The 24588-nt window shown below is 26.1% G+C and overlaps 2 protein-coding genes across 8 annotated transcripts in view; one reads left to right on the top strand and one right to left on the bottom strand.

Moving 5' to 3' along the window:
• Positions 1-17740, top strand: part of Fkbp14 (peptidyl-prolyl cis-trans isomerase Fkb14) — a 28330-nt gene extending 10590 nt beyond the window's left edge. Inside the window, exons 2-4 of one of the 2 annotated variants that reach the window (XM_074258003.1) lie at positions 11256-11419; positions 15626-15750; positions 16547-17740. In XM_074258003.1, the coding sequence (XP_074114104.1) occupies positions 11256-11419; positions 15626-15750; positions 16547-16732 (475 nt within the window). In that variant the 3' untranslated portion in view covers positions 16733-17740. The remainder of the gene's footprint in view (positions 1-11255; positions 11420-15625; positions 15751-16546) is intronic. The other variant, XM_074258008.1, reaches the window with a different exon arrangement.
• Positions 17741-18289: 549 nt separating this feature from the next.
• The window catches only part of Fhos (Formin homology 2 domain containing), a 133358-nt gene continuing 127059 nt past the window's right edge, over positions 18290-24588 (bottom strand). For 3 of the 6 annotated variants that reach the window (XM_074252144.1, XM_074252137.1, XM_074252156.1), the window contains one exon: positions 18290-19575. In XM_074252144.1, the coding sequence (XP_074108245.1) occupies positions 19502-19575 (74 nt within the window). In that variant the 3' untranslated portion in view covers positions 18290-19501. Of the gene's footprint in view, positions 19576-23957; positions 24110-24588 lie in introns of those variants that run through there. The other 3 variants (XR_012480243.1, XR_012480246.1, XM_074252165.1) reach the window with 2 other exon arrangements.

The raw sequence follows: 24588 nt of genomic DNA, 5'->3' as shown, positions 1-24588 counted from the left end.
ACAGCTGAGTTGGCTTTCCCGGAATATAAATATATATATATATATAGAACCATAACTATTACTATCACTAGTCAGTTCTTTTATGGATTCTCTGGGTTGACCGATAATGCAATCCAGTGCAACTCGTCGATTCTTTGGAATTCACGGAGCTCTGTAGCGATGTCCCACCCCAGGAGGTGGTACCCCTAGACTTTGCCCAGACATCCGTGCAATGGGTTGTAAAAAACTAAAGAGCAAAGGCGATTGTGAAGGTCCTGCTGAAGAATGAAAGAAGAGTAGAAAAAGAGTTCTATTCGAGAAGTAAATTCCTCTTTCGCGCGATCCAAGCTACGCTCTCATATATATTAAACGGTTCTCTTCATATCTTTTCTATATACACGAACATATTAATAAAAAAGAAAGAAGAGAAATTGCGGAAAGAATGAGAAAAAATTCCTTCTATCTACTACTGAATTTTCGTATTTTATCGTCACGTACGGGAAAAATCACGATAAAAGTGTCAGGAAATCTGACGGTCTCTATGTTCAAACATGCATGTAATTAAAAAAAAAAAAAATTACCTTGTTCTCTGATGGAAAAAATTTTTTCTGTCATTTTTTTTAGTACATTTTTATAATTTTTACATTTTATTCAATTAAAATCAACCATCAATTCACTTTATTTAATTTTACATTTAACGTGATAGAAAAATGAATGTTTTATAATCCCCATTATATTAATTGAAATTTACAATTCTCTCAATTAATTTTTGAATTTTAATTAAAAAGACTCATTTCATGGAATTGAATTTCAAAATATACATAAAAATTTTCAATTTTCCGACGAATATAAATTTATGACAGAATTTAAAAAAATCTTGAAAGTTTTCTGCGAAAAAACTTTTTTATTCCAAGGAAGAGATTTAAGAAAAAAAGGAAAAAATTTTTTTTATGATCTACCCGAGATTCACGTGTGAATTTAGAGAAAAACGAGGTCTCGAGTGAGCTTACACGATAAAAACAGTGGAAATAAGCCTACAAAAAATAGGAGATCAAATTCTCGGGGTTTCCGCTGTCGTGACTGATAAAATTATCTATTATTTTCTGGCAAGACTTGGAAGATTATTTTTTTGCTATTCTTGAGTCTATCATTTCTTGTTCGTTGTTTTCCGAGGATTTAAAGCGGAAGAAATTGAGTTAGATGGAACTTTGGTCAGACAAGTAAAATTAAAACGAAAAATCAAAAAATTTCATTTGTTCACAAAAAAAAAATAAGCTTTAATTAGTTTATTTACTTTCGGACCGGTAAATCGTGACTTTAATAGTTAATTTGATAATTCATTAATTTTTTTTTTTTTTTTTTTTTTTTTAAAGAAAAGCCCAATAGCAATAAGCCTTTAAAAGGATCACAATACAATTACTTTTTAAAATTAAAAAAAAATTTAATTATGGCTTAATCTTATATTGTCATGTTTCAGTTTTTTTTTGTCATGTTACAATGCTTTTAAAGTTTTGTATGTATGTCAGATAATATGGTCGTTAAGTGTAATACTATATCAAGAATTTTACATTTCAATGTCATCAACGTTAACACTTACTAAGTAAAATAATAAATTTTTATCGCAGCGATAAAAACAAATCTATTAATTTTTACATGACATTAAAGTTAGCAGTCACTAGAGAATTTTTAAATTTTATTTAACAAAAAAATTAGTTCCAAAAAATTGGATTTTTAATTTTTTTTAATTTCTAAATGTCAATTTTTTTTGCCATAATTTATTTGTTAAAAAAAAAATTCTAAAAATTAATAAATATCTGGTAAATTTATTTTCATAATTTTTGCTTTTCTCTTTCTCAGGAAAAGTTGAGCCATACATATCAAAGTAGCGAATTTTTATTTGAAATTGTAAAATTATAATAGAGTTGTTATTTACTACTTTTATTGTCACAAGTAACTCTTACATCTACATTTATATCTATGTATACAAAAAAGCTGATTATTACGAAATGTCAAACTTTAAAAAGTGAGACTTGTTATTTTCTACAATAACAGCTACAATGCTACAAGTAACTTTCGTTCAATATTAAATCGTAATGATCACTTTTATATTTTTTCACATTATGTTCCGTAATATTAGATAAAATGCCATCCAGAGTTCGACATACTATTTGAAACAGAAAAAAATAAATTTTCTGTATATTAAATTAAAAAAAGTCATTAATACTTTTAAATTTATAAAAAAAAAAATTAAATCAAGGCTAAGACTAAAAAAAAAAAAATTGAATTATCACGAAAAAAAAATCAATTGCGATAAAGGCATTGATTGCAAAGCTTTTTCAATTTGAAGCCGAAAGTTTAATAAAAAACATAATCAGATACTCGAGCAGATTTTGGTGATGAGATAGGATCCGAATCCAGTGAGAAGACCAAATAAAAATAATATAAAATAAAATGAATAGAAGCAAAAGCTTGAAAAGTTGTAATGGAATTCAAAACATTACTTAACTAGCTATTGACTCTACTCCTCGCTTTTAATACTTTAATGTGAATACAATTTAGCCATTAAAGCTTATTTACCAAATAAAATATTTAGTATACAGTCCCGCGTTATACTTCGGTGAATAAATTAAATTACGGCATAAATATTTATAAATATCTGTACCTGAAAAATAGTTAATGGTGAAGAGATAGTTTTTAAGAAATCAATATCGAGATATATTCCGGCGCTACTGAGTTTATCGTAAATTTCATGCAGACGCGGTCGGAATATGGTCAGAGAGCCAGGTGGCTAAAGACACCATCACCAACACCAACACCCGCATTCTGCATTCTCTGTTTAGTTCTATATAACGAGGGGAAAGGAAATGTTAGCATGGAATTTCCCGAGAAAATACCTGATGGCACATCTTACCGGCTACTGTCTACCGATACCTTATCTTAAACCATATATAACATATTTATACTCCAGGGGAATAATTTACGCAATTTAACCCACCGCGATTCATTTTGATTCAACTCGCATAAATACTCGTCTTACTTTCTTGAATTCCTTTTTAGTCGATTTACCTTGAGATAATTTTTTTTGCTTTACTTGTCCGGCAACCGCGGTTGCATAACTTAGGAGTTACCGACATTGACCGTAAGTTATTCTATTTTCTCGTCCATAAAAAAAAAAAAAAAAAAAAAAAAAAAAACGAGAGAAACTCCTTCTGTAGAAATTAAGAGTATGCTTTTGTTTTTGGGTAAGAATATTCTAAGAATTATTTTTTAGTCATGATTTTTATGCTAATTTTTGCAAGTGCGCAAAGAAGAGAAAAAATTGACCTGGTTGACTTTTAAGAGAAAAAAAAATTTTTTAAAGATTTAATTGATTTGGATCCACGGAAAGAACAAAAAATGACACTGGATATCATCCCAGATTATACTGAGTGAAAAAAAAATTTCAGATAGTAGCTAGTATAATCCAGATTACAATGAGTATAATCCAGATATCACCCAGTATAATCTTGATTATACTAGCTATTATCTGAAAATTTTTTTCACCAGAGATATCACTGAGTATAATCTGGGATGATAATCAGTGTCATCTTGTTCTTTCCGTGTAGAGCAAAAAATTTTACTAAAAAAATCTTTTATGAGATTCAAGACAAATAAAATTGTTAAAAATTATTTTTTTGGTTTGAAATTTTTTTTTTTTTTGAATAAAATTAATATTTTTTTAAAGTGGGGTATGAAAAAAAAATAGACTTTTTTGAATTAATTTTATCGACAAGATAAATTTATTTAAAAAAACAATTATGTTTTTATAAAAGCTTAAAGGGCATTGATCGTTGAAAAATTTTCCAAACAATAACATAATAAAGATTAAAAAATAATAATAAAATGAATAAATGAAATAATTGAAAAATAGTAGTTAAAGTAAAAGAGAAATTTTCAGTAGTGAGAGGGAACAGGAACAGAGAGAAAACGCGTGTACAATAGGACTGAAGATGCTATGAGATCGAAATTGGAGAGTTAATCTGATTGTCAGTTGAAGAGGTTGCCTTGAGCGAAAATCGACTTTCTCATCTGCACGCGTCTCCAGTGTTGAGCATTGAGAAGTAAAGTCATCGTTGTAAAATACCATTTGTATAGTAGTGGGAGTCGTTATTGTCGTGGAGAAGTAGGTGGAATTAAAAGTAATCTCCATTGAAATCAAACACGATTTTAAGCTCGGTAAAAAGTGCACAAGTATTGCATAGTACAGCACAGTATATAAATAACAAAGAAAGGAGAGTTAACTAAATAATAGAGAGTAAGAAAATGTTAAGGAAAGCCCGAAAAGTGTGTTAATGGATTTCTGAAAAGTTTTCCGACTACTCAGCTTGACTTCGAGCAGAATATCAAGTTCTAAGTTCTGAAATTAGTGAGTCTTTAAGGCTGGAGTAAAAAAGAGGAGCGAAAGCCCCATAGCAAGAGTAACCCAACTTTTGAGTGCTTCCCTACCAAAAAATAAAAATATAAATCTTTCCTTTTCCTTTACGAGACTTTTCAAAAGCCCGTTCAACCTCCTCATGCCGGAAAACCTTATAAAGGTTCACTTCATATTTAAGAATCTGTATCTGGGTCTTCTAGTCTTATAACTCTATACTCGATGCAGTATTTCAAACTGCGTGGGATAAAAAACACACGGAAATTTTTTTCGGGTCGTTTTTGTACAAAGTTTTTGAGTTAAACGTCATTAATAAATTAATATTATAAAATTTGTGGCAATAAAAATTTTGGCTTAAAAAAATTGACACTTTTTTAACAATAAATTTTATTATAAAGTCGAATTAAATTAAATTAAATTAAATTAAATTCGTAAAATAATTTTTTTTAATGTCAAAAAAATAATTTTGTAAAATTAATTTAATAAATTACCGGATATTAATGTTGGATTTTTTGGATCATTAATGTAATGATAAAATTACTAAAAAAATTCCAGAATTCCGTCATTGAAATTTAATTGAATTAATCATAATTGACAAATTGATTTAAAATATAAGTTATAAATTTCAATTTAATGAGAATAAATGAACAATTTTTTTGTAAATCAGTCGAGTATACTTTTAAAAACAATTCTTATTCTTCATACACTTTTAGTAGAATACTCTTGATGAGTTTCCCCTACGTATTCTCCAACTTGTAACTTCTAGAATTTTATCAATTTATAACCAAAAATAAAGAAAAGAACTAAAACGTTAATTTATTTCGAAACTCTTATTTCAACAATTTATTGCAACTTTAACTGGAAATGCGGGACTAGTACTAGACTTTTAAATATGTTTAAGTGGAGTTTAATTGTTGAGGAAATTTTTATAACCGGTTTAAAATAAAAGGTCAGATAAAAACTTGTTTTTTTTTTTTTTTTTTTTTTTTAGATATTTAATTTTATTATCTTGAACTGTTTCTTTTTTTTTTTTTTATGAACTACACAAATGTCATTTATTTGCTATGTTAAAAATGAACAATCGTTAAAATAATAGTGTGATACTTTATAGCTGTTTAAATGTAAATTTAATTCAATTTCAATTGACAATTTATCTGACAGATACAAATTCTGTTACTAATTAAGTTAGTAGATATTACAATTTTAATTTTAATAAAATCGGTTTAATTATTATAAATTATAATTTTAAGATGTAAAATTATTTATAATTTTGACAAATTAAATTATAATTATATTAAAGAGAATTATTATTAAAAAATAGTAATTTAAAATATTTTTTACAGGCATGAAAATTAAAAAATTTTTTTTTTAATTTTATAATTAAACTATTTAATTAAAAAAAAAAACTAATTATTTAAGTAGATATTACAATAGTAATTTTTTTTAATGATTTTATAATTAAACTTCATTTAAAATATTTTTACAGGCCTGAAAATTTTTTATTTTATAATTAAAATATTTAAAAAAAAAAAAAATATCGGTAACTCTGAAAAAAATTTTTTTTCATGTTAGCAAGAGAAAAAATATAATTGACCCTTTTGTGGTTAGGCTATAAATATATACTTCATGCGGGCTCTTAAACTGTGTAATAATAGTCGATTTTTTCTAATCTAAATACATTTTATTTCTAAATACATTTAATAAATAGTAATTAACTATTTTATAAATATTATTATGTATTATATGTCTCTTATTATTTATTTACTATGTCAAAACTAAAAATATTTACAATTTAAAGTTTCAACGGAGTAATTGTTCGCGTAAGAGACTCGCGGTAAAAAGCGAGCAACGAAAATACTTAGTTAATGAAATAAAAATATTTAACCAGTAAAATAAACTCCTCGAACAAGAGCCAGCAATAGTTGAAGTAAAGCACAATAATTCTTGCGATGAGATTACAAAACAATCAGATAACTCGGTTTCAAATGGTTTAATCACCAGCATTCTCTTATCTTCTCGGTATAAAACTTTATTCTGGGTTCTACCGGCGAATGCCTTGCCCGCCGCCATACCACCCGCCGACCAAGAAATGTTACTCCAAGACACTGGCAATGAAAAGAATTAAAAAAACTCCCACTATATATGTACACACTCTATTTCACAGTCTCATTACCATCACTTTGTTCCATACCAGCACTTTAAGCTCCACGAAAACTTTCTCGAAAGAGTCAAGTATCATCAGCAAAAATAAAATAAAAGATAATTTAACATTATATCTCTATCCTACGAAAAATTGGATTTATTTATATTGGAAATTTATTTTTACATTACAAAATTCAAAATTATGAACAAAATATTTAATTTTTTACCCAAAATTTAAATTTGGAACTTGAAAAATAATTCTTCCATGCTCAAAAATAATTTTTTTTCTCCTTAAAAACCTCCTCAGCAAAATTAATCTTTCAATATTCTGTATATTTATAATGAAAATAATTAATAATTAATTACAAATTACTCTCCCGGCTAAAATCCCCAGGAATACTTGTTAATATAAATTATGAATAGAAAGATGAATACAACGTTTTAGGTGGTTTAATGCAGATTTAGATAGCTGGAGGCGCAGTGGTGTGCTTTTGGCTTTTAAGACTTAGAGACTTTGCTTAATTAATTTATAGACATTCTATACATATAAGAAGGGTATACAGAATAGAATGTTACCTACTCACAGGTTTACTTCCTCTTTACTCTAATCCAGCTCTTTACTTGCTCTTGGTATTTTCCCTATCCCTTACCGAGTGTATGCACTTACATAAATTTTTCCTCGCTCCCTCTTACCGAGGAAAGCTCTTATGTTGGTTCTCACTTCCTCTGGTTACTGAGCTTATCTAGCCAGTGCACTTGCTTCGGGCCTTGACACACCGCAGTTTCCTCTAGGTCCACTCGTCTCATGTAGTCTAGTCGAGTGTCTAGTCGGTAGTCACCCACTATCACTATGTAAGCTTATAATTATTCCCGTTAAAGGTTTCAGCGGTCGTCTTCTAAATACTGAGCTCTTATCCAATTTCATTTAATAGCTCTTCGTCTTCCTATTTTTTTTTTTTTTTTTTTTTTTTTTTTTATATTCAATGCAAGAGATGCATTTTTTTCTCTAATTGACCTGATTTATTTTTTGTTGTTAGTTTAAATTTAATTAAAAATTAATTAATCTGTTGTGTTATAACTTTTTCCGTAAAAGCTTTGAAGAGCTTGGAATTTTTTACTAGTATCAACATGTTTTGTTCGCCGCGTAATATTTTACTGCAGAGAACTAAAAAGTTCGGGTAATGTTTAAGTACACATTTCGAAACGAATTGAGCTTTATAAAAAATTAACAAAAAAATTAGTTGGGAAAATACGAGAGAGAAAGTTTATTTCTTTTTTATTTTTTAAATTGAATATGATATTTTTATATAAAATAAAATTTTTTAATGATCTGTCATTGTTACAATCTAATAATGAATACATTCAACAGGTTATTGGCTTATAGTCTATATTATTAAGAGAAAAAGAAAAATTTTGTGTCCAGGATAGTCAGATAATAAAATCGGTTTTTTTTTTTTTTTTTTGAAATTTAGAGTCGTAATTTTTGCCTTTTCAAGGTTTTATATCATTCTCACCGATAGTCAATTTATTATGATAAGTATTTAGGCTGCATTCGAAAATTTTTTATCCCTAGATACATAATTAAGAAATTACCTTGTATCTTGAGAAATATTGAAATTTTTAAAGATATAAGCTCATCTCGATGTTCTACTCATCAAGACCTTTCATTTGAGTACCCACATCAATTTTTCATATATATATATATATATATATATATATATATATATATATATGTATATATGAAAAATATATAAAAATGCATGTGGGTACTTAAATGAAAGCTCTTGATGAGTGAAACATCGAGATGAGCTTATATCTTTAAAATATCCAATATTTAAGAAAGTACAGTGCAATTAAACAAAACATATATTTATATCGTGAAAATTCTTTTGATGACGTCGAGTTTATCATTTATATTACAAGGATATTTTTTAGTCCCGATTCCCCTGACAACTGGAAGATATCGCAGTGCAGGGCGCAGCGCATACATAAGCTCAGCATCAGGAAATTTATATGTTTCACGGATAGGAGTACTGTATATAATAGCACAAAGTGGAGGTAGTATGCAACCACCGTTTCACCTGCAGTGTTAAAGTATGCAAATGCCAAGTGCTACATCTCTATGGACTATGGAGTGTATGGAGCGCTCGATCTCGCTTCCTCATTGTTCTCTCCTTTCTTTTCCGCTTTACTTTTTTGACTGCCCACCCATCTGTACTTCTCATTTTTTTTTTTTTTTTTATTTATATTTATACCGTCAACCTATTAATTAAGTCCTTAATCATAATAACCGGGTAATTAGCAAAGCACTTGGTTGGTTGAGCTCTAATGTTTTTGTTAACTTTAAAGTTTTATCAATTCTTAAGTCCATAGTTTTTAATTAAATTTTTGTCAATTTTTTATAAAAAATTTTTTTAACCAAAAAATTCAATTTTTTGTATAAAAACACTGGCCAAAAATTTTTGCTTAAAAATAATAACAGTAATTATTTTTCAGGAGAATAATTTATTATTTTTTTTTCGTAGTATAATAGTTGAAAGTTTTTAAATTATATGAACTCATTAACATGTCAAAGGGCGGGTGATATTTGAATTTATGAAGGGAAAAATTCAAAATGTACAGCACCAGTACATCTTATATAAAGTATGGCTGAGCTTTTGTACGTGAGCTTTAGTAGTCATATATAATTGTTCTTATTATTTTATTGTTATATATATATATATATATATATATATATATATATATATATATATATATAATAATTTTATTCTGGTTTATTTTCTCTGCAAAGCGAGGAAGAAAAAAAAATTAGGCGTTTATGCATTCGCGAAAGCTTTAAGCTTTAAGCTGTAAGCCGGTCTCTATTTTTTTTTCTCTTTATAATTTTTCTTTTTTATTCAAACCCATTTACGCGGCTCATATTTATCTTCACGAGTACTCTCTATAAGTCATTATGCTGCCCATATTTTAAAGCATGGTCATTGTTTATTTAAATTCCAAGGACTTTTATCTCCAATGCGCAATATAAGTACTGTGCTAGCGCTATATCCTGGGATATAAGGTGCAATATAATATAGTATCGTACAGAATCCTTTTGTATTAATCATTCTGCCCCGTTTTTACCTCAATGTGAGTGGAGAATAAATAACGGAGGATTTTTTTTTTTTTTTGATAAGATAGATTATTAATTACAATTTAATATCAATTGAAATAATATTAATTAATTTTTCGATTAATGCTTAAATAATTTTCGTTAGCAAAGGATTCAATTACTGATAAACATATAAATAAATATATATGTACGTATGTATTTGTAGTTGATATTAATAAGAGATTTACGTTATAAATGAGAATTAAATTGCGTATATAAATATATACCTATTGAGTAAAATTCAAATTGATCCTACACAAGTGCACCTATAAACTCCCGTTTAATCGATTCAGTGAATTTGCATTTAATTTTTTTTACTCTTATAAATTTATTTAAAAAATACAAAGCAGAATTTAGAGATTTAATATTTATTAATATTTTTTTAATAGCAAATAATTTTTTATTTTACGGGAATCGTTGGATAAGGGGAGATCAGATAAATCCGTCAATTATTGCTATTGAATTCATATAACATGAATATGTAGTAATTTAAATTATGTAATGCCAATATTCATTAATCTTCTTTAATAATATATATCATTGTGCCAATTATTCAAATTAAAGTGTTACTAATTAAGTTGAGTTAAAAAATGTTTTAATTTAATGTTATATAATTATAAATACGTAAAATTTACGCAATTAAATAATTTTATATTTTAAAAAAAAATATTTTTTATTTACAGAAATTTATTTTTTTTTTCTATGTAAAATTGATATTTTTTCCGTGTAAAAAAAAATATGCGTGATTTTAAGGTTTATTATTTAATCTATTGATCGAAAAATTAAAGTATTTTTCCACTTAAATAAAAAATATGAAGCTCTTCAAAATTATATACTTGATTCAAAAAAATTTTTTTTCTGTGTAAAAAAAATTTCAGATAATATTAAATATACTCCAAATTATATAAAATTATTTTTGTATTATACTCAGTATAATCTTCGATTTGACCAAGTAATTTTTCTGATTATGCTGCGTAAGATTACACTGGATATAATCCGAAAAAATATGCCGTATAATTTGAATTAAACGCGGTAAAAATTTTTATACGGCATGCTTTTTACTATTAATGCTTTTTTATAATTAATATTTCATTTTTTTTCAAGTAAATAATGAAAATTCCAAGAACAAATAAAATAATGACAGAAAAATTGAGTAAAAAAATGAACAGCAGTAGAATTTCACATTGAAATGCATACTAAATGAAAAGTCGTAGAGTAAAGTTGAGCGATAAAATAATTTAATAACCGTCATGCGGTTTCTTACAACTCGGGACTCAGTGGATCCGATGGATGAGCGCTGGGAGTAGTATTTCGCGATTTCAAATTTAATATTTATTGGGTTTATAATATTTATGCAAAGATACATCTCAATTCACTTTGCTCTTTTTAATAATTTAATGACTCTCGAGCTCTTAAATGTTCGGATACTGTCACGTACTTTCAATCTATTAATAATTATTTATTAACTGTTAATAAATTTATTTTTATTAAAAAAAAGTATTTACAATTAATAATTATTAAATAAGTTGAATAATTTTTTATTTATCTTTACGTTTACATTTATGATTGCAGTTTCGACCGTGATTCACCGTTCTCATTCCAATTGGGCGTCGGCCAAGTAATCAAAGGCTGGGATCAAGGGCTCGTGGACATGTGCGTTGGAGAACGACGAAAATTGACGATACCGCCAGAATTAGGATACGGCGATCGCGGCGCTGGAAATGTTATTCCGGGAGGTAATACAATAGTACAATGTATCCGTTTCTCTCAGCACACACGCACATAACTCTACTAAACACAAAACACGCCAGACAGCACACAGTACTCTGAACCAAGCTCCGGCAATAAATAAATACCAAATCATTGATTAATTAAGCCCTGCAAAATTGATACGTCAGATATTGATAGGCATCGTCTATCTAATTGTGTAAGTCCTATTGGACAAGTAAAATAATTATACGTTGTTTTGATTGCGACATACACATACAATAGTAATTTTTTCGATTTTTTCGATTTTTTCATTAAACATTGCTTCTAATTTTTATTTTTTTTCAAATTACAAGTTCCTTTTTCGATAAGTTGTTTTTTAGACAATTGTTCATTTTTTTATGTACTTTTCCACAAAAAAATAAGTCAAAAAAAGATAAAAAAGAAATTTTATCCAAAAAAATTAGAGCCAAAATTTTTTCCAACTTTTAAAGGCAAAAAAACTATTAAAATCTTTATTTTTTTCTTTCACGACATTTTTTATCATAAAAAAAAATTTGAAAATGTTAATTTTTCATTTAGTTATGGCCCAAAATGACGTTTATCCCACTTGTAAATAATTACCATCCTTCTAAAACTATTTTTTTACTTTAATCAATTTTCCCATGACACAAGTGATCGGCTGCCCAATTTTAAAACACAGTAACTCCAAAATTTTTATACCTGATTTTTTTTTAGCTGCATTTCTTATAACTTTTTCTCAAAATTATTTGTATTCAAGAATTTTCAATTCATAAATTAAATTTTTTATCAATCTGGCGCGCGAACTTTTTTTAAATAAGAAAAATTTTTTTAAATCTTAAAATTGTCTTGAAATTGAGCAGCCGTGATAACTTAATGGACATAGATTTGAATTTTTTAAATTTATTTTTATAAATAATTATCCACATTTTTAATTTTTATGATATTATCATCGCTTTAAAATTTATTTTTGTTTTTAAATAATTCAATATACATATACATATCCTACTCCAACTATTTATATGCTTCAATTCAATTTATTATTATTAAATATTTAACAAGTAGTTAGTAACATTAATTTTTTTCTAAAATTTAATGATATTCAAATTTTTCAAAATTTTTACACTCCTCTAAACTCATCAGCCTGTTGTTATAAATTAAAGCTCATATTTTCATAATAAGAATTATAGTTTCCGGTAAAAAAAAAAAAAAATTTGTAAAAGATTAAAGGTCGTCTACAAAAACAGTTAAAAATTTTTCAGTCGACTAGAAATCAGATTTACGGTAAAATTTTTCCAGTGTTTAAATTTAAATGGGGACGAAATTACTGGGAACTGTATGAAGGTGCAAGTGTATATCTATGTATATACATAGACGGTAGAACTATTAAATATAGTAGATTGATCCTTTGTTTAATTTTCAATGGATACTCTTGTAATCATGGATGGTGGTTTAAATTGTGTAGCATACGTGTCGAATCTGCATCGCATTGATGCATGCGCACTTTTCACTTTACTATAATATATAAAATATAATAGTGAATATTCCGGTATAATACTTTACACTTTACAGCGATAATTCACTTACAGTGTCCAATAAATACATAACTACACATTATTATTATTATTATTATTATTATTTATTAGATTTAAATGCCAAAGCACAAAACCGGATGGCAAAAATGATATACAAAAATATACATAAAATTATAATTCACATAAGTACAGCTAATATATACATAAGGGAAATATGAAATTTGCATGATAATTTAAAGTATAGAATTTGTATAATGTTCAAGTAGACATAATGTTTTTAATCATATTAACCAGCTCACTATTATGTTGTATTATTCGAGATTTATAAGAAAATCAAATACTTTTGTTTTGAAGGATTCCAGGCCAAGAGAATTTATAATTTCAGGAGGTAGATCTTGCCAGAGCCGTATAGCTGATATAACAAATGAATGCTCGTAGATTGTGGTAACAAAGTTGGGTATTTTAAAAGTGACATTATTATTTCTGCTGGCTATTCTTTGTGATCGTCTGATGACAGGGTCTTCTTTAATAAATAAATTACGTAGAAATTTTGGTTCGCCTATTGATAACAATTTGAAGAACACGCAGGCTAGAAAGTATATAGCCTTCGTGACTTTACAGTTAACCAATTTAATGACCGTCGATGTGGTGTGATGTGCTCATCACGCCTCAAATTAAAAATGAATCGAATAGCATTATTAACAAGTCGCTGCAATTTGCAATCAAGTTCATTCGATAAGTTGAGAAACACTATTGAGCAATAGTCGATAATAGGAAGGATAGAAGCAGAAACTAATAACTTGCGAGTCTGTGTAGACAGAAAGTTCTTTCTACGTTTTAAACTATTCAGTGAACCATAAACTTTGCGTGATACCTGCGAGATATGCGTATCCCAAGAAATATTATTTGAGAGATGGACTCCTAGATGTTTAGTTGAATTTGTATATGGTATTACATTGCCATCTATAATGATCTCAGGTAGCTCAAAGTTTTCAAGTAGTCTCAATTTATGTTTACTTCCCAAAATCATGACTTCGATACATCGACACATCGACACATTCGACACATTCGACACATCGATATAGGTATAAGGCGGTTATCAATTTTACTCGTTCAAACAGCGAATAATTGAGTAGCATATTTCATTAGCATCTATTGAATCGAATTGGTATCATCTATAATTAATGTGTCGCTTGGTTCGTTAACCGTCACGTCGGATCACACTTTACTTGCCGTAGCCGTAGCTATTGCTATTGCTATTGCTATTGCTATTGCTATTGCTATTACTATTACTATTACTATTATTATTATTATTATTGCTCGTAGTATTAATTGTCATTGTTATTGTTATTGATGTAATTGTTGATGCTGTTAGAGCCGCGGGCGTGTTCTTGTTCTATTGATATTAAATTTTATTGTTATCACATTGTTAGATTTAACATGGTATGGTTTACACTGTGTAGATGGATAATTCAATTACTTCTTCGGCCTCTATATTCATAGTTTGAATAATTGTAATAATAATAATTGTAATAATTTATGTAGAGAAGAGAAGCATTAAATTAGGTACAAATCTCAAAGGCATTACAGGATTCGTAATGTCATATCAATGTCTATTCAATTTACAATTACATTGTTATATTTTCCCGCCCAATACTGACGTTAAATTTTATTTTTGATGATAGATTTGATTACTATTGTTGACGGCTATCTCTCGCGGTCGTAAGCTATTTCACGGATTTCTGTTTCTATTATTAGTTATTACTGCTGGTTATTGTTTCCATTTTCTATGGTTCCGTTGTTTAGTGACAACTGTCACCGAATATTTTGCTGAACAACTATCAAATTTTGGCGATTCATTAAAAAGTTAGACAGTTCAAAAATTTTTTATTGTTGCGGTAAAATAATTTTATACACATTGAGAAAAAAAAATTTTTTTTTCTTTTGAAAATTTATGTTCTGAAACAAAAATAGATATTTTAAAAATTTTTTACACTGTAATTTTTTGACGGAAAAATTGATCGAGTTGGTTAAAATAAATTTTACATTATTCAAGTAAATTAATTAAAAAATTAATATATTAAATTGTTCAATTTATAAATTTTTGAATCAAAAATTTTTTATCTGAATACAAATTCATTTTTGCATGACTCGAATAATTTTTTAAATTCTTTTTATTACATTGCAAGTTCAATTAAAAACTACACAAAAATATTTAATCGTAATTATGCATGATTTGTGTAAAAAGGTTTTTTGAAATAATATTGAGTATTAATGGCTTAAAATTTGAGAAGAAAAATTTTTTACCAACAAAAAAACAAAATTTTCTTCAAATCTGTTTATTTTTTTTTTTTTTTTTTTTTTTCAAGATTTCTAGAACTAAAATTAAAAAAAAAAAAAGTTTTATATATTTTAAAAATTGTAAATGTCTTTAAGTTTAATTACAAATAATTTTTGTTCTCAATTGTCGGAAATATATGAATTTGTCAAACAACGAATGCCACTTAAGCAATAAAAAATATTAAAAATAAAACTTCAATTGAAATGAAGATGTTGAACTCTTCTGTTTAATATTTAATGCGACCCAGATAATTACTAATTAAACTGAAGCGGAAGTATGACAGTTTCACTCTCAACTTCATATTTACGAATTATTTATGAGTATAATTGAATTTACAGGTGCTACTCTTCTCTTCGAAGTGGAGCTGATAAATATAGCGGACGCTAAGTCATCGGCGAACGTTTTTAAGGAGATCGACGTCGACAGTGATAATCAATTGTCGCGTGAGGAGGTGAGCAAAATGGCAAGATCTTTTTTTTTTTTTTTTCAATTACTATCGTTATCCGCTGGGATTTACGGTGATGGATTTCTTATAATTTTTCCTCTCTACAACGTTGCACTAATAGTATCCTCTAATGACTAAAAAGTGACATTATTATCCGCTGTTAACAAACTAAAAAAAATTTTTTACTTCAACAACTCTCAAGTATACGGAAAGTTTTTTTATTTATTTATTCAATAATGACAATATTCATATCGCGTTCCAGATGTCATAAGGGCGTATAATAAAAATTCTGTTTTTTTTTCCAAGTCCATAAAAATTTTTAGTTTGAAAAAAATTTTTTTTTTTTGTATTTTTACACGTTTCATATAAAAATACGTTAGTTTCTAAAAAAAAATTTTTTTTACGCTTTTGAGGCATTCAATGTGGGTCCTGAAAGCTATAAGGGCGTATAAAAAATTTTTTTTTTCGGGAATTAAAGTATTTTTGTATGAAACGTGTAAAAAAGCAAAAAAAAAATTTTTTTCAAATTAAAAATTTTTTTGGACTTAAAAAAAAAAAAAGAATTTTTTTTATATGCTCTTGTAGTTCCTGGGTGCCACTACGTTTATATTTTAATAATTTTTACACGTTTATATGTTAAATAAATTAATTTTTACGTTAAAAATAAAAAAGTCGGAAACGGGGCCCATAACCTGTAGTAAAAAATTCTGGAATTTAATAAATAAATTTATTGATTATCTTAGCGTTCTATATTAATAATAAGAATAATAAAAAGAAGAAATAAATGTAACGTTTATAATGAAATGTTTATCAGGTGAGCGAGTACTTAAGGAAGCAGATGGTGGAAGCAAACCAAGCGGGTGACACCAGCGAGGAGATGAAGAAAATAATCGACGACCACGACAAACTTGTCGAGGAAATTTTCCAACACGAAGACGTCGACAAGAACGGGTTCATCTCCCACAAGGAGTTCAGCGGGCCCAAGCACGACGAGCTGTGAGCTGCTTCCAAACAATTCGGCCTCTTTCGCAATATTACAACGATATTGCGGCAGCTCTCATCTTCCACTGAAGATAACAACAAACTAACTCACTTTCCAATGTAATTCCAATATAAGGTTATTAATATCCAAGACAACGACTGCCAAACGAGTCCACAAGAGCCGACGCTGGAGACTGGATCCATGATCTATTTTGTCTTCAATTAAACTACTCGATAATTATTAATGCCTGATTAACATTCCGGTGCTGATTTATTGGAATCAAATTAAATCCCTGGTTTCATAAAATTAATTATTAATTATTAATTTTTAATTTTTTGTTTTTATTTAAAAATAAAAATTATTGATTAATGATTAATAATTAATATATATATAATATGAGAATAAAATTGTGAAATTCTCATAAAATGTGTACAGAAGTCGATAGTAGTAAATTTTTTAGTTTGGCTTTTAAAAATTATAAAATACATTTATAATGCATTTAAATTTTTTTAAAAAACATTTAACACAATATTCGTAATAATATTTTGATTTTTTTTATTATATATTATATATTACTTATTGCTATTACTTAAAACGTTTACACATTTTTTAAGTAAAGATACTATTGTTGTTAATTAATTAAATTATTGATGATTAATTATTAATTATTAATTATTGTAATTACAAGTAGTGAAAATAAAATTTTAATAATTTTCCTTGGGTTCGTAATTAAGGGGTAAATTTTATTGACTAAACATATGAGATATATAGAGGGTATGTGGGAAAAAGAATGACTGGGAAAGAATGAATTTTAAAATTAATTATATGGAAAATGTCATTTGTAATTTGTAATATGAATGGATTATGTGACAAAGTGAACGTTGTCTTGAAGCTATCACTATATTGTAACTTACATGATTTTTATTACTACATTATATTATATATTGTTAAAGCTGGATGAAAAAGTTAATAATAAAAAATCCTGTGTCGAGGCACAGTTTTGTTAATAAAAAATTTTCAAAATAATTATCTGGCATTTTTTTATTTTATTTATTTAATCAATAATTAATTAATTTAATTTTATTATCTTGAGTGATTAAAATTTATTAAAAAAAATAAGTACTTACCTCAAGCAAAGGTGATTATAAATTATAAATAATTTTTTTGGTCAATTGAAATTTCAATAATTAAAAAATTTTAATTCAAACAATTTTTTTTTTTTAAATTGATATTATCTTAATTTAAAAAATTAACTCAATTAAAATAATTAGTTTAAAAATAAATATCGAGTTATTAAATCTACTTTATTTTTTTTTTATAATTTTTAATTTTTTAATTTTTAACTTTAATAATTTTTCTGTCCGGTAGAATTTTAATTATATTAAATTACTAAAATTCAAAACTTTGTTTCTGAATAAAAAATGTTTTAAATTTTACAACATTATCTAAAATAACTTCTGGCTGCAATAATTTAGCTTTAACTTTATTTTTGGAGAATAAATAAATAAATAAATAAATAAATAAATAAAAACTTCACGGTAAAAATAAATTAACAATAAATAATAAATTAAAAAATAATTTTTAAATCATTTTATTCCACTCTTTATTTTACATTACCATCCACACAATAATTTAAATAAAAATAATCATTATTCAGTTAATATTAATTATAATTACATTTAAAATTACATACTTCAAAGATAATTAAGCAATTAACTATATTGTTACCGCTCATCATTAATAATGTCCGTTCAGAATTAATTACTTAATTAATTGTTTAGAGAAAAAAAAAAAATAGATTTTTTGCAATCGAGAAAAATCAAAGTAAACGGACTCATACTATTTCGTTTTATTTCTTTTTCATTTATCACAGTCACTTCAGTAGACAAACAAAAAATATTCAATTTGGTGCAATCGATTATATAGACGCTAGATATATATATATATATATATATAAATACGGGTCGTTTCGCGAAAAAATTTTTTTTACATAAAAAAAAATAAAATTTTATTAAAAATTCCAGCTTATGATGTTGAATCCTTTTTTGTTTGATAAAAAATCTCTTTGATTAAAATTTTAATAAATTTTTTTTTTGACATTTTCCAATTTTTTTTTTTTTTTTTTTCGTCGAACCCATGCAAATAAATTAATAAAAATAAAATTACATATGGCATTAGATAAAAAGCCTCATATTAAAACGTTTAATTTGAAAAAATTTTTTTAGCAAAAAAAAAAAATTAATTTTTTTTTTTTTGAAAAAATAAAAATTGAATTTTCCAAAAAAAAAAACAATACGTATTATAAGAAGCTTATATCATGATAAAAAATAAAATAAAAAATGGATATTAAATAATAATTAAAATAATAATAATTCATAAGCTAAATTGTGATAATCTTTAGTGACGTTTACGGTAGACAGCAGTAGTAATAGCAGGGATTGTAGCAGCAGTAGTAGTGCGACAAGGACGAGTGGGAGTACGAGCAGTAGAAGTTATAAGTAGTATAAACGTTAAGTTGTTACGTCAACGAGAGTCTCGGTTGTTCGCTTTGTCCCTCTCAACTTATTTTCTTCAGTCCTGTTCCTTCAAACTAGAATTTCTTCTTCTCTTTCATTTTTTTTTTTCTTATTCCGTTGAAACGGTCGTTTGTTTGCCGGTTATTCAATCTCGTTAGCACTGCTTCAGGCACCACGGCGTAGTTACAATAACAATATTATCGCGTTACAGTGTTACATAAAAGTGATATCACAGTTTTTAAAACCTCTTTTACATTATTTAATATTTTCATCAGTAGCCCTTTATGTACGCCGCAATATGCTTCTTTTCTTCCTCCGACAGTCCGTTTTTCAGAGTCCTGCGTACTGGAATTCATTGTTAAAATAAATTTTATTATATTATATTATGTTGATGTAATTGATAAGAATGGCAGATTTTTTTAAAGCAAAAATCACAATTAATCTATGTTATCAATTTTATATATTTATATATATTAATATATGAAAAATAAATCAAAAATGCATGTGGGTACTCAAATGAAAGCTCTTAATGATTTTAACATCGGGATGAGCTTATATCTTTATAAATGTCATTAATTATGAAGGTACAGTGCAATTTAACAAATATCTTATGAAAAATTGACATTTTTAAAGATTTAAGCTCATCCCGATATTAAAATCATCAAGAGCTTTCATTTGAGTACCCACATCAATTTATCATATATTTTATATATTTATATATATTAATATATGAAAAATATATCAAAAATGCATGTGGCTACTCAAATGAAAGCTCTTGATGAGTCTAACATCGGGATGAGCTTATATTTTCAAAAAAGTCAATATTTAAGAAAGTACAGTACAATTTAACAAAATTAGGAATTTAATCAAGCAAAATTTGATTTATTTACGGTCCATAAGTCACACAGTGACTGCAAGGTTTCTAGTATTTATTATTATTTTTGAAGAAGAAACAAAAGAGTTTTACAGCGATAGAGAAGCATGCCTTTTATTTTGAGTTCAGGGTTCAAAATTGACCACAAAAAATACACATACATGCAAATTTACTCCCTTGTGATGAGAGAGTAGCTGTAGGGTCTATACATATATATATTCATATATACATATTTATGCCACAGGGGGTATTTGTGAATATGAAATCAGTGTAATTGATGCACCTTCGGTGTACGGACTCATACTTAATTTATACCGAGCTATATAATTACCTCTGCGGTATGTGCTTTCAATTTCTGTTGTTTTTATTTCAATAAAAGCCTAAAGATTTTTTTTCCGGTTTGTACTCTCATTTCCATTTAGTAATTAATACTCGTGTTCATTCAAATATTTAATATAATATTTTATTATAATCCGGAGTGTAATTATTAGTTATTACAATGAGAGTTACAGGAGGAATTTTCACATTGAAGCTTTGATGGGAAAATTCAATTAGATTAAAATTTTATAAGTACAGTTCGCAGTGATTATTCAAATAGAATGGAATAATGTATTGCAAAGTAAAATATTAGTCTAGAAAAAAAATATCGATAAAAAATTGTCAATTTGTTTTTTTATTTATTTTTTTGATTAATTATTTTTAATAATAAAATAAAATAATAATATTTTTGAAAAATTCAAAATTATCAAAAATATAAATTTTTGAGTTGCTTTTAGAAAAATTTTGTAATTTGTAAATATTAAATTAATAAATAGAGTACTTAGTATACTTTTAAAGAGTATTAATCCAGTGTATTTAATATGCATATTTAATTACACATCTATAAATCCCGAGTAACACAGGAAGTAAAATCGCATTACCTAGAGGTTTAATAAACTCAATCTCTTTTACTTTGATAGAATAGAATTTGCGTTCTCTCAAAATAACATTTCGAGTTCAAAACCTTCTTAACTCATACCAACCGTTTCATTTTCTCTATAATGCCCTCAACCCTCAAGCATCAACTCCCTGTTTATATTGAAGTAAAGAAAATAATTATGTTAATTAAATCCAATTATTTCACGTAACTACCTCTATTTTTATTTATTTATTTTTTTTTTCAATTCATTTAATTTTTTTATGTGTATTAAATGATAAATTTACATTTTTTAAAAATTATTTTTTTTCAGGAAAAAATTAAATTTTCCATTAAATTTACATTAAAAAGTTTCATATTAAAAAATTTTTGATAAAAAAAATAATTTTTGATATTTAATAAAATTTTTCAAAATAATTTCTAATAAAAATTCAAAAAAAAAAATTTACAATAAAAATTGTTAATATTAACAATTTATTAGTTAATAATTACAAGTAATATATTTTTAATATATGAAAAATTATTTTTTTAAGAAAAAATTGTCCATTAAAAAGTTTTATGTTTAAAAATTTTTGACAAAAAAAATAATTTTTGATATTTAATAAAATTTTTCAAAATAAGTTCTAATAAAAATACAAAAAAAAAAATTTACACTAAAAATTGTTAATAGTAACACAACTAGATTACTAAACCCAATTAAACAGTGGTACAGACTAATTACAGGATTATCGAAAATTTACGGTATGGTAGACACATAAATTAGACTGGATAGATTTTTTCGGTCAAAGTATATTGCACGTATATATATATATATATATATATATATATATATATATATATATATATATATATATATATATATATATACATATAAATATCCGAGTATTGGTCTGTAGATGTCTGTTTACATTTAATTGCACTAATGATACAACAATCGATAGATTATAGAAGTGTATACTCAGTGAGTTGTTGCATTAGTGGAGGTCGTGTGTCCTATGTAACAAGGTAAACCAAAGCATTTAACTATTCTCTCAAATCGTACATGTTAATCGGATTGACGTTGTGACAATGATAGTCTCTTTGTGTCTCTCTCGGACAATACTAGCCGCAGCACTCCTTCATCTGGTCTACACTTCGTACACTCAGCATGAGGGTTACTGGATATTAATCGTTCAGTAAAATCCAAACCAGAGAATAGAAGAGAAGAGAATGCACTAGGCTAAAATTACATCTATATACATTGATATATACATATATTATCAGTTATCATTTATCATGAATACAGATGTAATGAATAGTGTGTAGAGAAATAGTGGTAACAAGACAGACAGCGCAATCGATAAGTTATTTTCCGCATATACATATTTCAATATGTAATTATTGTCTAATATAAATCATTTGTATTGTCGCTACATTACTACATTTTACGATTTACTTCTCTTTACATTTAAGATTTAATTCAAATTGAAATTGAAATTATATACTTTGAAAAATTTACGAAAAATTTATTTAATTTTTTTGCACTATAATTTATGGTATCAAATTGATAAAAGGATTTTTTAGTATTTAAAATTTTTTTGGATTTAAAAAATTATTTCTTAGTATTTAAAAAATATTTCTTAGTATTTAAGAAATATTTTTTAAATACTTAGAAATGATTTCTTAAATAAAAAAAAATCTTCTTAAATAATTTTTATTTATTTAAAAATTAAAAAGTGGGTATTTAGACATTTAAAAAATAAATAAATTTTTTTTTTTTAATAAATAAATTTTTAAAAAATATAAAAAGAAAATTAAATTATTTATTCAAAAGTTAACTAATATTTTGAAGACTTGATTCAGGGAACTCTTCTCCTAAGTTTATTTATTTAAAATTCAGTATTTTTTTAATTATCCTTGAAATGAATAATTCAAAGACCAAAAGTGAAATAAAAATATTAAAAATTTACTTTGTTGCTGTATGCAATAAAATAAATAATAACTCAACAGAACGCAAGCACATAAAATAATAAAAATACTGTACTTATTAATCCGATAACAGAACTCATAAATCCTAATGGAAATTCAAATATTAAAAATGTACGAGAAGCTGTTTATTAAACCTCAAACATGTAATCTCTTTTGTAATATTAAAGTTAATAACGTAATTCATTTTGCATCGCCGATGAACAACCCGCGCTGTCAAAAATTTTTATATTACAAAACAAGACATAAGCCGTATTGTTAAATAATTTATTGGCTGAATAATCTCACCAATATTTTCGATCACATATTTTAAACTCAATGCAAATATTACACAACATAAAAAGGCGTTTTAATTTTAAGTCATATGACACAAAAATTACATACAGCACACTGAGAAAAAAAATTTATTTTGAAAAAAAATGAGTTAAGTTGTAATAAAAAATTAATTTATTGAAAATTTTAAACAGTTTTATTTTTTAGTTGAAAAAATTTAATTTTTTTTGGTTTAGAAAAAAAACATTTTTATCATTATCTACTATTATACTTTTGCCATTTGGCTTTTTGCCATGGCATTTAATTATAAATAAATAAATAAATAAATTATTAAGTAAAAAATTAAATGAATAAATTTTTAGATTGACAATTTGCGAATTTTTTTCCAAGTCTAGAAAATTTTTTTCTAACAATAAAATTAATGTGAAAAAAATTTTGATTTATTTAGCTGAGAAATAAAATTGTTAAGAATTTTAAATAAATTAATTTCTTATCAAAACTTTGCTCATTATTTTCAATAGAAATTTTTTCTCTCAGAACAGTTGCGTTTGATTTGGCAGCAAAAAAAAAAAAAAAAAAAAAATTCTAACGAGTATTTTAGTAAAATTTAGCATGCATAAAAATCCACGCACGTTAAAACGTAACAAAAGACAAAACACTGCACAATCACAGGAATAATAATTACAAAAACCGGCGAACCTTTATTCCTTTTAACTTCATTTTTCACGTTTATCATATTTTCTGAATGTCGGTGGAATAAAATGGTGGATCTAAATATATGCATCGCGTGTCTCTCTAGGGTCGGTACCCTGTTGACGTAGTGTTGTTCTCGCGGGTGCGTGATCGCTTCACTGTCAGACAAAAATATAATTGTTTATAAGCAGAGAACATTTAATACCCATTAATTCATTAATTATTTACAAATTATTTTTACGACCATCACCACACCCTTTTTCAACCGTTGTTTGTAATATTTTTATTTTTATATTTAATGGGGCTAAAATATATTAATATTTAAATAGTTTTTTATATTAATTACATTTTTGTTCAATTATAAAAATTAAAAAACAAACTTTTTGAATAAAAGCTTACGAAATTATATTGTGAAAAGTAGTATCGAGTTTTCATTCCATCAAACCTAGGTTGTCTAACTCGTTTAATTACACAATTATAACTCGAACAAAATTTACCTCACCCACTAAATAACTGAAGTTTTGATAATTATTACTATTTGAAGAGAAATGAGCTTTGGATAATTAAAATAAATAACTTCTAATGAAGTTTTAATAGCGGCCATTAAAATTAAATTCTTAATTAAAGCTTACGTTTC

The sequence above is a fragment of the Cotesia typhae genome, unplaced genomic scaffold (assembly GCF_013202065.1).
Source record: "Cotesia typhae breed Kobodo isofemale line unplaced genomic scaffold, CoteBio_Ctyphae contig_123, whole genome shotgun sequence".
In the NCBI taxonomy this organism is placed as follows: domain Eukaryota; kingdom Metazoa; phylum Arthropoda; class Insecta; order Hymenoptera; family Braconidae; genus Cotesia; species Cotesia typhae.
The sequence above is the reverse complement of the archived record's forward strand: the minus strand, read 5'-3'. Positions and strand labels throughout refer to the sequence as shown.